Source organism: Callorhinchus milii, unplaced genomic scaffold (assembly GCF_018977255.1).
Source record: "Callorhinchus milii isolate IMCB2004 unplaced genomic scaffold, IMCB_Cmil_1.0 Scaffold6, whole genome shotgun sequence".
Lineage (NCBI taxonomy): Eukaryota > Metazoa > Chordata > Chondrichthyes > Chimaeriformes > Callorhinchidae > Callorhinchus > Callorhinchus milii.
In genome coordinates, this window is record NW_024704747.1 from 30,408,888 (window position 1) to 30,426,645 (window position 17,758).

The 17,758-nt window shown below is 40.6% G+C and overlaps 1 protein-coding gene across 1 annotated transcript in view; it reads right to left on the bottom strand.

Annotated features, from left to right (window-relative positions):
* Window positions 1-1,180: 1,180 nt before the first annotated feature.
* LOC103176372 (sodium-driven chloride bicarbonate exchanger) overlaps window positions 1,181-17,758 on the bottom strand; it is a 55,805-nt gene continuing 39,227 nt past the window's right edge. Inside the window, 22 exon segments of the mRNA XM_042336253.1 lie at window positions 1,181-2,036; window positions 2,560-2,598; window positions 3,100-3,216; window positions 3,644-3,711; window positions 4,031-4,153; window positions 4,890-5,063; window positions 5,224-5,292; window positions 5,674-5,925; window positions 6,127-6,288; window positions 6,709-6,822; window positions 7,606-7,767; window positions 10,719-10,824; window positions 11,687-11,932; window positions 12,543-12,676; window positions 13,019-13,193; window positions 13,602-13,702; window positions 14,130-14,276; window positions 14,706-14,793; window positions 15,095-15,252; window positions 15,988-16,076; window positions 16,557-16,745; window positions 17,247-17,407. Of these exon segments, the coding sequence (XP_042192187.1) occupies window positions 2,586-2,598; window positions 3,100-3,216; window positions 3,644-3,711; window positions 4,031-4,153; window positions 4,890-5,063; window positions 5,224-5,292; window positions 5,674-5,925; window positions 6,127-6,288; window positions 6,709-6,822; window positions 7,606-7,767; window positions 10,719-10,824; window positions 11,687-11,932; window positions 12,543-12,676; window positions 13,019-13,193; window positions 13,602-13,702; window positions 14,130-14,276; window positions 14,706-14,793; window positions 15,095-15,252; window positions 15,988-16,076; window positions 16,557-16,745; window positions 17,247-17,407 (2,848 nt within the window). The 3' untranslated portion in view covers window positions 1,181-2,036; window positions 2,560-2,585.

Consider the following 17,758-nt stretch of genomic DNA (forward strand, 5'->3'; position numbering starts at 1 on the left):
TACCTGTATAAAACAACAAAAACATCAACTGTTCAGAACTATTTCTATTGATTTTATCTTGAACAAAGTGCAATGAAGTAGTTTAGGACCTAAACTGGTTTACAATTTAACACTATTTAATCATGTAGAGATAGGAGTTCAATGCATTCATTCTGATGAATAGTTAATGCTTTGTCAAGAGATAAACCATCACAAATAGATTGAAATGATTTTTGTTCACATGCGGAAAACTATATTTCATTTAATGATGAATCCAAATAAAATCTGTCTGGTTTGCTAAATGTGCCGTACTTTATAAGCTTCAATACTGAAAATCTAAGTGCTTGCACTTCATTCTTCTTATTCCTGAATATAGATAAACTAGACATCCTCTTGCATGAAAATTTGATTTTTTTTTGCCCCTGTTCCCAAGAAAGATGTTGAACAGTTTATAGATTATATAGAATTTTTACCCAGAGAGTTGTTACAGTCTGGAACACACTGCCTGATAGGGTTTTGGAAGCAGATTCGATAGTAGCTTTCAAAAGGGAATTGGATAGGTGTTTGAAAAGGAAAAATGTGCAGGGCTATGGAGTAAGAGCGGGGTTTGTAGGACTAGTTGGGGTAAGAGCGGGGGTGTAGGACTAGTTGGGGTAAGAGCGGGGGTGTAGGACTAGTTGGGGTAAGAGCGGGGGTGTAGGACTAGTTGGGGTAAGAGCGGGGGTGTAGGACTAGTTGGGGTAAGAGCGGGGGAGTGAGTGGGACTAGTTGGGGTAAGAGCGGGGGAGTGAGTGGGACTAGTTGGGATAAGAGCGGGGGAGTGGGGACTAGTTGGGGTAAGAGCGGGGGAGTGGGACTAGTTGGGGTAAGAGCGGGGGAGTGGGGACTAGTTGGGTAAGAGCGGGGGAGTTGGGGTAAGAGCGGGGGAGTGAGTGGGACTAGTTGGAAGCTCTTTTCAAAGAGCCAGCACAGGCACGGTGGGCCGAATGGCCTCCTTCTGTGCCGTGAGATTTCAATGATTCTAAACAGCTTGGATCCCTCTCTCATAATAATTACCTCATTATTTGAAGATATCCAGAGAAAGCAAAGTGTCATGTGCACATGTGGACAGCAAGATAAGCAGCTAATTTAAAATGAAATCTTTTGGAGACAGTAATTGCCTTTCAGTTAGTTACCATTAAGGCTTCCGACCACTTTTTAATTTTAAAAATTCAGCCATTCACCCTCAATTTATTTAGATACCAGAAATCATAGGCCTCACGCACACACACATTGAAGCAACGTATAAAAGTATAGAAGTTTGGAATAATCATACTATTTCTGCTGATCTGACTATTATACTTTTCATCTTTGTTTATGGGCTTTAAATTCATGTCCGCTAGATTTTGTTCCCAAGGGGAAATGATTAAACGCAATGATATTTAATATGCAATTCTACATCCAGTCTGAACAATTGCAAGTGAAGCTTTCCATGTCCTGCATCATGACGTGAGCTACACACAGTGCAAAGTAATTTAGACGGTAACAGTAATTTGACAACGGAACAACTTACATATAAAGCAGTATTGCGAGTATTAAACTTATAAAGAAACATGGGAGAGTGATGTGTGCCATAACATGAGGCACATACCTACACGTTTACGATGTTAGATCACAGACACCATCATTCATATTACAAATATAAAAGTCTAAATTGACCAGACACATCACAACAAGTAAATTGCAGTCCTTATTGTACACCGGCTGCACCTAAGTGGTACATTATTTTTTCACACTTAAAACCGTATAGAAACACGTAAGAATCAGATAGTCAAACAGAGTGAATCGACCACCGTTTAGAATGTAGTAAATGCTGGTTGGAATGCTAAACTGTTGATTCATGTCACCGTGAAATCTGATCGGTCGGAATGATAAATGATTAATTGTGGCACCAGTTTCTCAATAGACCAGGTAAACACAGAACAGAATACAAAATAGGTCAAAGACACGTTTCCCTGTCAATACTCTTCCCTGAGTCAGTTTTCTTCGCTTGTCTTCGTTCGTGGTTAGCGTGTGAGCTACACATAAAAAAAAAGGAAAGGATGAAGCGGTGCTAACCCTGAGGAGAGCCACGGTCAAGAAGAAACTCAAACACAACGTGCAGGAGTAAACTCAGCATGAGATCATGCAACGGCGTGACAAACAATGCAGCGTAAATGCAATCTAGTACAGCTAGTTACAGCCGCGGTTATTTCAATCAAAGTAGTGGATAAGTGAAAAGCTTAAGGTTGTCATATCAGCAAATCATAACGTAAGATAAATCAAAAACCTTGGACATTATCAGTGTGCAGAGAGAACTAAATCAAACTTCACCTTGAGATACCTAACTGGCAATCAATTCACTGGCAAAGTTTTAAATCGGTTGCTGAGAACGTTTTAAGAGTTGCCAACAATTTTATTCAGGTTACGTTTGCTCCAGTTTCTTCTGCACATCTTTAATTAATTAAAGCAAAGCTGAGGGTCCGAAGAGTGTGAAAAAAAATGATACAGAAGTGATGCACAGGTGACTGAGGAGAAGGTCAAAGGGGGAACCGGTCTTACCTTTGGGGAATTAGCTTCGAGGTGGGTTAGGAAGGGGAGCTTTATGACAGAAATGGAATGAAACAAGACAGATGTTAATTCCATCTCGGGTATTATTAATAATAATAATCCTTGCATTTGATACAGCGCCTTATCACGCCTTCCAGACGTCTCAAACAACTCCACAGAATATATTGTAAAGTGAATTGACTGTACATTTGCGGGTGAAACGCGGCAGCCAATTGCGCACAGCAGCGACCCACAAACAGTCGTGGGTTTAGAGACCGTATTAAATAACTTAATTTCAGGCTAATGTAATCAATCCTCCTAAAGCTACAAGCTGAAACATATGGTTTCCAGACAAGGTAAGTGAGCCTTTGCCTCCTATAAACACAAGTCAGCAAATCTCAAAGAGAAATGTAATTACAAAATTACTTTCTTTTGTGTGTTTTCTTTTAAAAATTCGATATAAATATTTGTGTTAATATAGATTGAAATATTTTCTGTAAAAAAATGAAAAATACTTTCATTTCAAGTGAAGACGGAATTCAAATATGGTACCTTTTTGAAGTTAAGTTGGAATCCTTGTTTTTTGCATTCTCAGTGTTCATGGAGAGGGCTTTCCACACAGAAGTTTTGGCCATTTCATCGGAAAGGTTAATAACAGATGGATCATCCCTAAAGACAAGCAAACATTTACAAAAAAAAAGCATCTTGATCATCATATATTAGGTTATTATATCAACTTTTTTTTAAATGATCACACATTGCCATACATCTAAGAACAATTACCATTGAATTATTAGGCACACAAATATTGTAGCTTTCTGGAGGTTAATAATCCCTATAAGCATTACAAAAACATATAAACATTGCATTTTATTATGACTAAGAATCGAAACACCAATTCTAATAAAGATTTTAGCTGGGTATAAATAGTAATAATTCTTGTATTTGATACAGCACCTTTTCATGTTGTTAAGGCGTCTCAAAGCGCTTCCCAAGATATATTGTAAAATTAATTGACTGTATATTTTGTAGGCAAAATGCAGCAGCCAATTACGCACAGCAATTTTATATATTGTATATAAAATATATATTCTACCTGTAATCCCCTTCCAAAGGCAGTTGAATAGTTCCTTCCTCTTCCATTGTTAACATTATTTGTTCTTCCTTTGGAGTGAAAACAAGTAAAATAATCAATGAAACAAATGATTTACTCAAGCATGTGGATCAGTCTAGATATATATGTGGGAATGATTTAACTTATTGGTAAATAGCATTTTGTATTATTTATAAAATTGCTTTAATTTCTTAATCTTGGTCTATTTTATCTTATCTTTTACATGTAATTGTGCATGTTTTGTGCTTTGCAGATGGATATGGCAGGTTACCCTAACACGGCAGCACAACAATGCCCCACAAACAGTCGTGGATCGAGTGACCAAATTATTATTATTATTATCTTCAATACAGGTAAGATGGTTCTTACTTCCTTTTCTTCATCTTCCAATTTTTTCTTTTTACTCTCGGGCATCAAGTCATCCAGCCAGCTCAGCTCCCGTTTGGTGAAGATGAAATCTAGAAGTTTCCGTATGAACACCAGAGCCAGGACCTGATAACACATGTTCATTATAATAATAATAATCCTTGCATTTGATATAGCGCTTTTCACGTCGGGAGGACGTCCCAAAGCGCTTCACAGAACACACTGTAAAGTGAATTGACTGTATATTTGTGGGCGAACGCGGCAGCCAATTGCGCACAGCAATAATGTCCCACAAGGTGTCGTAGATTGAAAATGACCAATTTATTATTGTTTTGGTTTTGGAGGGATTATTATTAGGCTCTGTGTGGAGTAAGGAAACTTGCCCAAGGTTTCGCCCTCTGCCTGGAATTGAACTCAGGTCTCTCGCTTGCAAAGCGAGTGCTCTAACCACTGAGCTACAGGACTCCGCACCTCCACAAATTTTAGCCACTTTATTGACAGAATTGGGTCATAAATGTAATTTGGCTCCAATTTTTTTTGCTAAATGTGATCACTTTTGTGTCTTAGCATTGCATGTTACAGTAAACCACACACACGTCATGTCAACTGGGACATTACATTTAATATGACTTTAATACGCAAAGTATGAGTTAAGTGAAAACTTATTAATAATAGGAAATTGAACTGGAGTTGGGCAGATTTACGACTTAGGCCATTATACAGATCAAATTTAATATTAATAATAATTATGTGAGACGAAGGTCCCACAAAGGAATGATAATACCTGTTACAATTTAGATAATACCAGTTACATTTGTCTGAAACACTCTGGAGCAGAGTGTTGCTGTCTATAGGTACGCACCATCATTGGGAAGACGATGGCAGCTCGGGAGACCTTTATTACCCAGAGCAAAATCAAACAACTGAACTGTATCACAGTGAACAGGTGGACTTTCCGAAGAGGTACGTGACGTAGATAGATAAAGTCTGGCTGATGTTTTGCCGGCATCCCAAATAACTTCAAACGATCGAACAGCTGTAAGAAGCAAAATAAATTGCCGCAGGATAAGTAAGCCATAGCATCCTGCTTATCAAATTCTAGAGAGTAAAGTTTTAGATGCAGGTTGGCAAGAGCCAAGGCTTGGTTTTATTTTAGAAACAAATACATTTTAGGATGGAAATAAAAACCTTTGTACCTGAATTCCTCTAAGTGAAGACGCACCCATGTACAGGAAAACTCCATATAGCACTGGCATTGGGATAAACTGCAAAGAGACAAAAACAATCTTATCAAAAATAAATACCCAAACCTGTCATTGTCACACGCCGAGACATTATCCCAGTGGCGGGGGCTACATAACTGAAGCTGCTGTTACAGAAATAAAATAATAAAAATAATCCTTGCATTTGATATAGTGTGTGTGTGTGTGTGGGGGAGTGAGAGTGAGAGAGTGAGTGTGAGAGTGTATGAATGTGTGTGTGGGTGTGAGTGAGAGTGAGTGTGAGTGAGTGTGAAACAATACATAGCCACTGAAATATAGCATAATTGTAGGATGTTTTGAATCACATGTAATTGTAATAAAAACATCACAATCACATTGAACAGATGTTGGTGTTAATGCTGATGATAAGAGGTTAAACGTTACCTTGAGAACCGAAGTCATGAAGACAGACAATCCCATCAGAACAAAGATCATGAAGCCGGTGACTCTCTGCTCACGGATCCCCAGGAATTTGGGCTGTTCCCCTGGGGCTGAGCACTCGGACTCCAGCTTGAGGCTGTTGACGTGGGATATGGAGAGAACGGTGGCTGCCACAAACCAGGGCAATCCCATGATGGAGCACACGCCAAGCATGAGAGCCACCATCAACAGATCCAGATGGTAACCACAGCCTTTCTGTGAGACAATTAATGTACAATACAGACAGCATCAGATACCCAGAATAAAGGCAAAAGGCTACAACCACAACAATCACAACCACAACAACCACAAACAGCATTGATATAGCGCCACACAGAAGGCGGAATGATCACAAACGTAAAGGCTGTTCAAATACACGTTTTTGATTTCCTGCAAATTCCCCCATCCACGTCTCACCTTCAGTTTGTGTTCCTTCCTGTTGATAATGACAGCCGTGATCTGTTGGTCCATGAAGATGAGGATAGTACAAAGCAGGGCTGGAATAACAGCGGCCAACACTGTCCACCAGGGGTTTGGACCCAACGGGGAAATCAGCCAGCCGCGGTCATCTCTCGTTGGCTACAATAAATACCAAAGCAGGAAACCATCAAGATGTTTACAAAGGAAACAAGACCCTCATTCACGCATTCATTACATCCACTACATCAACTCCTAATACTCTCCGGAATTAGGTAAGCAGGAGAGCGAGAGAGCGTATTCCATGCCAACAATCTATCTCCTGGATTTCCATGTGTAGGTGGGAAGCATGGAATTCTCAGCTTGGTTTGGAGACTTAAGCAATGGTGATGGGTTTCCGCATATGTCAGACACCCAACTGGCCACCCCCAAAAATACACTAACTCTCTGCTCAAGTGACTTAATAATCCAAAGCTAACTGAAAGCTATTAACAAATGAATAAGACATTTAATAGTCCAAAGAAACAGTTTTGATGTTTGATTTATTAAAACGTCAGAAAATAATAAATGTTTTACTTTTACCTTGAAAACACTGGGAACCTGCAGCTTGGGAGACGGGATTCCGAGACAATAGTCGATCAACACCATGGTCAAAATAGCCAGAAAGACAGAAAAATCACTGACTGATGATCTTACCTGTGCAAGGAAAATAAAACTCAAATCTTACATCTCATACATTGATGTTCCCTCCGCTAGGCGGGCTCCAACCTGCTCCACGTCTCCCGCCCAGCAACACCCCCACCCATCGGCAGTCACGCCTTCAGTCTCTCTGCTCCCGCCCTCTGGAACTCCATCCTATAATCCCTTCGCCTTATTCCGTCTCTCAAGACCCTCCTCTTCGTCCACGCCTTCGTCTTACCTTCTCCCCCACCCTCCCTGCCCTCCACCCCTCCCCACCTGATCCCACCTCCAGCTCGGGTTCAAATCCCTGACTGTCCAGGGCCTTGAGACGGCCTCCCAACAGGAAACGCTCGGTGTAAATGTAACGTGTGGTTTTGTCGCAGCTGCTAAGTGTAAGGTTAAAGAGTGAAACAGCATTAACATTTACAGACTGTAAAGCTGCTTCACGTCTGGAAATAATTCAATAAACTTATAATGTCACGGCTCACCTTCTCCAGGAAAAGAACCAGAGATAAAAATGTGACCTTTCTATTTAAATTAAATCTGAGCCAAGTAGTAATATTGGTTTATCAGAAACATGTATCTTTGCTTCAAACAACTGCTACTCTTGTGATGCCCACTAGATGGTAATAGATTCCACATTAAGAAGAGTCACGGTTACTGTCTTGACGAAATAGTATTTGACAAAACCTACTATTCCTTTGCAAACACACAGTGAGGTTAAGCATCATCAGGATACCGACTCAAGAAAAGTCCCGTTTAACACGTTAAGAAAGCCGTAACAATAAAACAACGTACCTTTGTTGGAAAGTACCGGCTGGTTTTAAACTGTTTGAAGAAGTGTGACAGCGTGCAGGTGGAGAAGAACAATATAATCGACCAGAACAAAACATCAGGGACATACGGCCCATGGTGTCCGCAGGCACTCCCCAAAAACTCTCCGTAATATTGGATACATTCCTGAACACAGAAACATAAACACAGCATCTCACACATTAATACAACCGTAAATATGAAATAGGTTTTTTGCAATAGGTGACGTGCCTTCTCAAAGTGAAGGTAAAAAAAACATTCAGTGACAGAGTGCTTCTTTATAGAGCGCTTTATCTCAAAAGATTTACAACTGTTCATACCTTGTTTTCTAAGCGCTCCAGGATGCTATCCCACGTGAAGGGCGCTATATAAATGCAAGTTGTTGTTGTTGTTGTTGAACTGTAGATGTCCCAGGAATACATCCTAACAGACCTTACGCAGTCAGGGTGAACTTACTTGCACTTATTTTGAGAGAATTGTCAAAAGCTAACTCTTTGAATCCTCCTAAAAGTCATTTGAAGTAAAATACAACAACTTGCAATTATATAGTACTCTTCATGTTTGGATAACGTCTCAAAAGTAGTTGTGTTGTACTGAATTAAGGCAATACCATGTTAAACATTTATACCCCAACATGACATACAGAGTTGTTCTGAGGTTTAAAGTTGATTAGAGAAATAAAAGAAAAACTCAAAGCAAATGCTAATATGATGTACAGACTCAGTCAACACCAGAGAGCCATCCATTTAATCTCCCCATCTGCCAATGAGAACATACTGGCTGCTCTGTCATTACAGCTTGATAGGTCTACTGTGAATTATTGTTTCAGCTCCTAAAAACACACAGCACTTGTGCAGGGTTAAGATTCTTACCAAATAAAGACTTTGGTAACTGCACAGAAACAGACAGGAACAAAACATAAACGCTAAAACGCCAGTGAACCAATGAAATATTTTCTCAAGCGCTTGCTTATCCGAATTAAATTCCAAATCCTCACTGGCCTGATTGGATGATTCCCATAAATTTGAGCCTTTTTCCTCCCAATTCTGCAAACGATTCCAAGCTTCGCTCTGAGATGTAGCTGTTGGCAGTTGGATAGAGTGGCCAGAAGGGATTTATTTAAATTGTTTCAATTAATTGAGGCTTTGTACCGCAGTGTGGTATAGCCCTGCTGTGTGAAATAGTTGGATCTGAATAAATGTGAACAGAATTTACAAGCAGATTCTCTTACTTGCCCCAGAGAAATGATTCCTTTTCTTTACAAAAAGCAATTGTCATAACTGAGGTTATAAAGAGATATATAGAAACAAACTCCTAACATACGATGAGAACATTACGTACTAATACTGAAGGCATAAAGACACAATTTGTTAAGCACTTGTTAAGGCAATACTCCCAAGAGTTTACTGGCATTGCAAAGACAAGTAGCATTTCAATAGCCATATTTACAGATAATAATGTCGCCTTATTATTAACTAAATAGATCAAGTCCATTTTGTTTCGACACATCGGGAATTGGGTCATCGTATTTGAAACTGCTGTGAGATTGGGGATCTCCCTGGTGTCTATGGAGCATATGGAATAAAGCTCTCGATGTTAAGCTCTCAGTCAACAATAACAAAAATGAAAATAAACCTTATTCATTATGCAGTGGTTCCCAGGACTTCAAACATCAAGGAAGATCATTATGAGATAGACCAGAGAGATTGCATCTGTCTGCTTGGCAGCCGACAGATATTCCTCCCACCAGATATTGGAGGTTGTATCAATTGTACAGTATATAGTAATGAAGTTTTCACAAGAGAGTGGGACTTTTCGGAAGCCATGGCTTCTGTCCCCCTATTGTCCGTGGCTTCATTCATTTCCTGTCAAATGTGGAACCAGAACTCTGAGAAGAAGGGGAATCCTTAGTACAACCACACAAATTGTGCCTTTGTGAAATTGGCTTCTATTTTTCCCAACAGATGGCGGTAGGAAGAGAAGCAGAAATGTTGGCAATACCACAACAGGTCAACCAGCATCCAAAAAAAGAAATTGTTGCCAGATTTTGGGCCATTGCCCTTGACATTATCTCCTTGTTCTAACCTTCAAATGCGTCCATCATACCCCCATATCTCCCACTCTGACTGTGAAGTACATTGGGATATTTTGCTCTTGTTGATGACATTATTTAACGGGCAGACATGTTTATCTCTCTGGTAGGGATGGAAATAATTTATGATAATTATGGGTACTTCAGCTTTGAGGGAATATAGAATAAAATAATATTTACTTCACAAGGTTTCTTTGGTAACCCAGAAGAAGGATTTCAATGTTGATTGGGTTGAAAATGGTGCAAATAAATCGGCCTCTACGCCCCGAAACTCTGGAACTCTCTCCCTCAATCCCTCTGCCTTGCCCCCACTACCCCCAGCATCGTGTTCCACCCTGTCAACAGCTCTGGGACGCTACGCTGTGTGAGGAGTGCTGTGTAAATGCAAGTTGTTGTTGAAATGGAGGGATTCAGGAATGAGCAGATCAGAATCAGAACACTGAGAAATCTATTAATGGCTTGTTTAATACGATCTTGACATTATATCCTCATCTAACATTTCTTTTCCTTATTCTCTTTGAAATGAGTGTTTCCCCAGTTTACATCGCTGTTTAAGTCTTACGTCAATGATCTGCTTGAAATGTGATTCCTTTGCTCATTTGTAAAGTAACATCTGCTTTACACTTCTACAAAACTCTTTCATTAGATTCCTGTATGTGTGCAATGACCCAGAAACTTTCTAATGTTATGAAACTAGGATTGACCTGGTTTATGCTGCTTGGCTTGAAGCTTGTTCAAACATCTCTGACGCTGTATAATCTGGGCCATTTATATAAATCTTCACTGTCAATACGCAGTGGTCATCACATCTGCTTAGCATGGACTGCAAGGATCGGAATACTGATGAACAGGGTGAATTTCCACACTCCTCCTCAAGATCAGGTGTGAACTGGCTGAAACAGGTCCACAATCTTCATCTATTTATCAGGATTATTTAAATATGTGGTGGTGTAAGTCAAACAGGCAAGAAAACAGACACACACAAGGAGTTCAAAGGTGGACTTACAGACACAGTCATATTTCCCCATTTGAGTTCCGTAGCTGTTATATTGTGGTTTTCCCAGGAATGCAACGTTTTATTGCTAGGATTTTGTGGCTCTAGACAAACGCATCTGTAACAAAAATCACAAGAAGTTATACTTTGCCCAGAAACTTTTTAAAACCAGACCTGGATCCTCTTAATGTCATCCTTACTACAGGAATAATCAGTGATTGATTTGCCGCCAATGGTGGAAATGGTTTGCCCTGTTTGATCACACTGACTGACTGAGGGGTGGACTGGCATGTGTTGAAGCTTACACTGACCTGCCATCTATCGTTGTCCAGTCACTGTCACACGCCTAAACACAATACACGACTGTCTGTAGTACGCGAAAAGGGGAGAAATGCCATTGCCATAAAATTAACCTTTTCATCCACCAGTTCTGTTTAATGCAGCTGCTGTTAAAAGACCATAATTTCCTAGGTTCCTCTACCTCAAGTGTTAATTTCCTGCCCCATTCCAATTGTGATCAGAAGGCTTAGATAGTAGAGTTACTTTAAGTACCGTGACTGCTTGCTGTATGTTTCTCTGAGCAGTTTAAAATTGACAGGACAATGAAAATGCCAATTTATCCAGTCACGTATTACAAATATGTCCTCCACAGGAGCCAATCACAGATGAAGTCGAACATTAGTCAATCCACACAGACTGAAGCACTCAAGAAATCTCTCAATGTTTTGCTCAGAAAATACACAGTCACTACACTTTACAGTATATTCCTTGAAGTGCATTGAGACGTCTCGTCTCGAAGACGTGATAAGGTGTTGTGTCAAATGGAAGGATTATTATTATTATTAATGATAGCATTACAGAGCGGCTAGGAGTTATGGTCTATTTTTTTTGTCAGGTCTGGAGAGCACATTTCCAATTAACAATGTATTTTTTTATTGATTCTGTACGAAGAGACCAGAGAAGATGGTGCCAATACATACGAGTAGTGTGTGAGTTGCTCCAGGCTGTTGTGCATGTTGATGGGATAGGTCTCGCTCAGGTGATAGAGCTTCTCCAGAGCCTCGTAGATGAATATGATACAAATAAGGGAAGCGAAAGCTTCCTCTGTGAACCTGGTGATGTAACGCACCAGAGAGCTGGCATCTGTAGCCACGAGCAGCAAACAGAGAAAGGCAGTCCATAGGCCAATACATGTCCTCAGGGATAGGTACGACAAGCCATATTCTCTGTAGGTCAATAAGACACATTAGGAACGTACTAACAAAAGAATTTTCCAGGCGAACAAAGACCAACAACAACAAAACAACAACACAATTACATTTATCACAGTGCCTTTCACGTTAGGAGGACGTCCCAAGTTCCATCCAGTTCGCCTTCCACCATCCTGGCAGTCGCTTGACATGTCGTGTCCCAAAGTATATACCGTATCCCCAGATATTATTTCCTAACAGAAATCTATCTAATTTGTTCTTGAGACAAACGGCACTTTGAACTGCCAGGTGAATAGGATGCGGTGTACATTAGATGCGTTATAATAGAAATTAAAAACAGAAGTGGCTAAGAACACTCAGCAGATCAGGCAGCATCTACGGAGAGAGGAAAGTGAGTTAGCGTTCCAGGTCCATGATCTTTTGTCAGATCACATTACGTGATATAATGTTTCTTGTTCAGCAAATCAGAGATTTGGGGAAAAAAATACATGTTTTTTCAGACATAATTTTGATATTGAGAAAAGAAACACAGTGTGATGAAGGCAAAATATTCCAGTTATTTATCCAGCACATAGCGACGTCTCAATCTTTACAGAAAATGGAAGGAAACAGTGAAAACACTCACTTGCAGAATTTAAACAGGATCTTTTCGAAAACCAGGACTGGTCCCGTGCTGCCAAGGATGGTCAATGGTTGTCCAGCAAACAGGGAGTAGGCGATGCCGGTCATGGATGCTCCAAACAGGGATTCAATTGCACTCTGCAAGGAAATTAATAATAATAATCTTTGCATTTGATGCAGTGCCTTATCATGTCTTTGAGACATCTCAAAGTGCTTCACAGGATACACCGTAAAGTGTAGTGACTGTATGTTTTGTGAGTGAATTGCAGCACTTGATTTTTTTTTTGGGGGGGGGAGGGGGGGGAGGAGGAATTATTACCCCGGGAAAGTGATCTTCCAATCAACTAACAACCAGGTTCCAACTTACGGCAAGGAATTTAAACATTTTAAGCATTCGTATGGAAGTTGATGAGAGTCTTTTGAAACAAATAATTGTTTGAGGCATTTGGACGTTTTAGAATAAATAATTATTAATCTTACTATTCGACCTTCCGTAGCTTCTCCCAACAGCCCACCGAATGTGATGACCGGAGACATGCAGGCACAGTACAGAAACAGGAAAGACGCAACACATTGCAAGCTGAATGCATCCTTGATGTCACTCCAGAAATAGGGAACTCTTCTTTTGACATCTTCAACCAATCCACCAAACAACCTGGATTCAGATATTGAATAAATAATTAATAGGTAAATCTAATGCCACAACATTAGCTATATATACAGTACAGTGTCAAAGGCCTCTATCAATTGATGCAATGTGAAATATTACAACCCATTTGATCAATAAAACATTACAGAATATTTTGTACAAAATGTCAATTTTACCATTAATATAATTTTAACCTTTTACAATTAGCAAAGTTAGACTCGGTAACAAATGAGGACTGGGGCGCTTCTCTAAATAATAATAATAGCCTGCCCCAGTTTTCCCACAAAATACAGTAACTCCACTTGACAGTATATCCTATGAAACGCTTTGAGACCTCTCAATGACGTGCTAAGGCGCTGTATCAAATAGAAGGATTATTATTATTAATTATAAACAAGTAGCATGTTCACTCACCTTCCTGTTCTCTGTAACTCAGGCCCACTGTGGCCCCCATGTTCCTCGGCCTCCCCGTGGCCTGTGGTTCCGTTTGGTACTCCTGGAGTTTTCCTCTTTTCCTACAGTAAATAACAGAGGAGAGAAAATAACAGAGGAGAGGTGTAATGTGTTGTCTATTTAGATAGCAGTAAGTGGGAACCTGGTTGTCGTTCGATTGGCAGATCGCTTTCAGAGGGTAACAATCCGCAATTGAGGTAAATATGCACGTTAATACAGTAAACGGCCAAAAAAATACCATCAATGCACTTCACATATTATTATTATTATAGTAAATCGTATCAGTTGGGATCATATATTTAATATGATTAATATGATTTATGCAAATGATGAGTTATGTGAAGCCGCACATAGAATATAAACCCTTGAACGGGACTTGAGCAGAGATACGAACAACTCAGGCTATTGATTACATGGTTAATACAGATCAGACTTGTGTGAGTTTTACTGCAGTAAAAATTAAATGTAAAAATGTTGATCCCACAATACCTGGGAAGGGACGTTTTTGGGAGGCTCGATCCGGATTGTTGGATCCCACTCTCCAGGGGGCAATACAGTCACTTGGTCAAGAAACTCATCAACCCCAGCGACCAAGTCATTCCGATCTTTTGCTTTATACGCCACATCATGGAAAACCTAACACAGTTACAGACACAAACACCAATTAGCTGCGCTAAAGTTTGCTCAAACAGCATCGGTTTGCGTACACAGTCAACAACCTGGGCCCAATCGGCTGCCGTGTTTCGCCCACACAATAAACAGTCACTACACTTTACAGTATATTCTGTGAAATACTTTGAGACGTCTCAAAAACATGATAAGGGGCTATATCAAATGCAAGAATTATTTATTATTAAAACATGAAATGGGTCTAGAACAATCCTCACTGTCACTCTGACAGGGAGGGTGGTCCTAGCTGGACAAACAGTGGGAAAGCTGGCCAGATAGCGATATCAATGGCAAGCCATGTGGTTTTAGCTGGTTAGACACTCGCAGTTACCCCAACGCAAACTCTACAAGAGCTAATTCTGGATCACAATGAATTAATTGAATTTCAGCACTTGCCTCATCAGTCATGAGAGTCGCGATAGACCTGCCAATCTCGTGGAACTGCGGGCCTTTCCCAAGAGGTCCCAGGAGAATAAACAAAAATCTGTGTCGTGGGGGAAAAGGCAGCAATGTGTTAAATACAGGAGTGCATCGTGATTGCCATAGAAAAACTAAATATTTAATAGTTTTGCTTAAACCTATCTGATACTCAATTGCATACAGCAGCGTCCCACAAACAGTCGTGGGTTGAGTGACCAAATTATTATTATTTATTTATTTTTGAAGGGAATTTGATGCCTTGTCTGATAAACACACACACACGCGAGCACACACACACGCGAGAGCACACACATCATGAGTTGTTTGTTGAGAAGTCACATTGACTGTCCAGCCAGGAGACTGACCGTGTTGGGATTGGAACTTCAGCCACTCCGGAGAGAACAACAGCAGGAGACAAACGAACAAATGCCACAACTGGTCGATCCAGACATTCCAGTTCCCCAACTAAAATATTCGAGGCCTCAGCGCCAGGAGGAATCTTCTTCATGAAGTGAAGATCCACCTGCGGGAGAAACATTATTACAACAGATATTATAAGATTGGGTATGGAGAAAATAAATATGGCTTAAAATCTGATCACTTTCTCACTTATATTCCATCCATGGAATAACTCTATTAAAAGCCTTGATTTTAGGGGCCCATCAAGCAGAGATGCTGAAGCCAAGTGTTAAATGCATCTGGTAAATTTACCTTATCATTTTGGTTTCTCTATAGAAATGACACCCGACCTGGGCAGGGTGAAACCTTGGGCAAGTTTCCTTACTCCACATGCCTCTGTTTACCGAGCAGTAAGTAGGATCCTGGTTGTTAGTCGATTGGTGGATCGCTTTCCAGGGTAATAATAAATAAATAATAATTTGAACATTCAATCCACACTCAATCAGCGCCTTGGGATGTCCTCCCGACGTGAAAGGCGCTATACAAATGTAATTTTGTTGTTGTTGTTTATGGGACGCTGCTGTGCACAATTGGCTGCTGAGTTTCACCCACAAAATATACAGTTACTACACTTTACAGTATATTCTGTGAAGCATTTCGAGAAGTCTCAAAGACGCAATAAGGCACTCTATCAAATGCAAGGATTATTATTATATATATATATTACAACCAAATAGTGCAAGGTGTTGTAACTCAGTTATAAACCCATTGCTTATTAAATTAAACATGTGTTTGTCGACTGAAAACTACACTACAATATAGTGTTAATTCTACCATTCTCACCAACAGAGAGGCTCACCTTGCTGAAGTCCACAGTGCTGTTCTCTCGGCTCACACCAACCTTGCCTTCCAGATTAGCAGGGGCCGACTGTGGGGAGATCATCTGACCTAGATCACAGGTCAGTAAAGTGTTATTGTCCATCAAGTAGAGTGTGTGTATGTGTGTGTGTGTGTGAATAATCTGTACTTCACGTTTAAAAAATTCAGTCCCATTTCTATTTCAAGGTTATTTACCAACAGAAACATGGTAATATTATTTGCATTTGTTTCGCCCACAAAACACAGAGACAATTCACTTTACAGTATAAACAAAATGCAGATGCTGGAATCTGAAACAAAAACAGACGTGGCTGGGAACCCTCAGCAGGTCAGGCAGCATCTGTGGAGAAAGGAAAGTGAGTCAACGTTTCGGGTCCACGACCCTTCGTCAGAACCCTTACTTTACAGTAGATCCTGTAAAGCGCTTTGAGACGTCTCAACAACGTGATAAGGCGCTGAATCAAATGCAAGGATGTTATTATTATTATTATTCATGGTTTTTAATGGCTGTATTTTTTAGATTTGCAGCAACAGAGGTTGGGCTCTCACCATTTTTATCCACTAAGTGAGGGTCAGAATGTTTTTTGCCAATATCAGCAAAGGATCTGACAATAGGAATGCGATTGCTGAGCTTCTTCTGATTTTGATGGTGGTGCCGTTTCAGGAGAGCTTGATGCACCTTTTGACAGATGTCATCGTTTAGCTGTCCGGAGGCTAATTGCTTCTCTAGAATGATGTCTGAAAAAGTAAACGGAAATCAATTATTACTAGATTTTTAAACAAGTTAGATGCGCACCGAGTGTCTGGCTTAGTGAGTTGCCTGCTCCCACCTCGGGTCAGAAGTTTGTGAGTTCAGGTTCAATCAGGACTCGAGCTCACATTCCAGTCGAGGCTGCATTGTCACAGGTTCCAGCCTTGACGTGAGAGATTAGACATGATGTCCTGGTCCCTCCAAGCCTTGGCTCTTGCCAACCTGCGCCTAATACTCTCTGGAATTAGGTAAGCAGGGTGGGCCCCTCCAGGGAGAGTGAGAGAGGGAGAACGCATTGCATTCCAACAATCTCTCTCCGGGATTTCCATGTGTTAGAGGGACGCATGGAATTCTCAGCTTGGTTTGGATGGGTTTCCAGGTGTGTCAGACCCGGCTCGGCAAAAACAAATCCCAGTAATAATGCATTTGGTTAATAAATTTGTACATCACCTACATTATTGCCCTGTGACATACATTTTACAACTCACCTGCTATGTCTTCAAGGCTGCTGGCTTTCATGTCCAAAAGGACTGTCCCATTGAGGATACAACTTCTCAGCTCAAACAGGCTGTGAAGTGACAATGTTGCCACGTACGGCTTACTCCATCGATCGCCGCCATCTTCCACATCCTCCTCAAATTTCAGCCACCTGAAACGAACCGCGGGCAGCTTTGTTCATTAAATGTGCTGAAATTATCAATTATTATTATATGCAACAGCAACAACAACGTGCATTTATACAGTACCCCTCAAGCAGGGTAGAGACCTGGAGCCGGGCGGGGGTGGGGGGGTGAAGAGGAATGTCTTCAGGTGCCGTCTGAAGATGGGGAAGGAAGGGGCGAGGTGGAGGGAGGGATAGAGGAAGAGCTTTCCAGAGTTTCGGGGAGTAGCGGCTGAAAGTGCGGCCACTGATAGTGGAACAGAGGGCACGAGGGACAAGCAGTCAGTAGAATTTTTTGTTTTTCTTTGAACCTGTATTAATATATATACATAAATATAT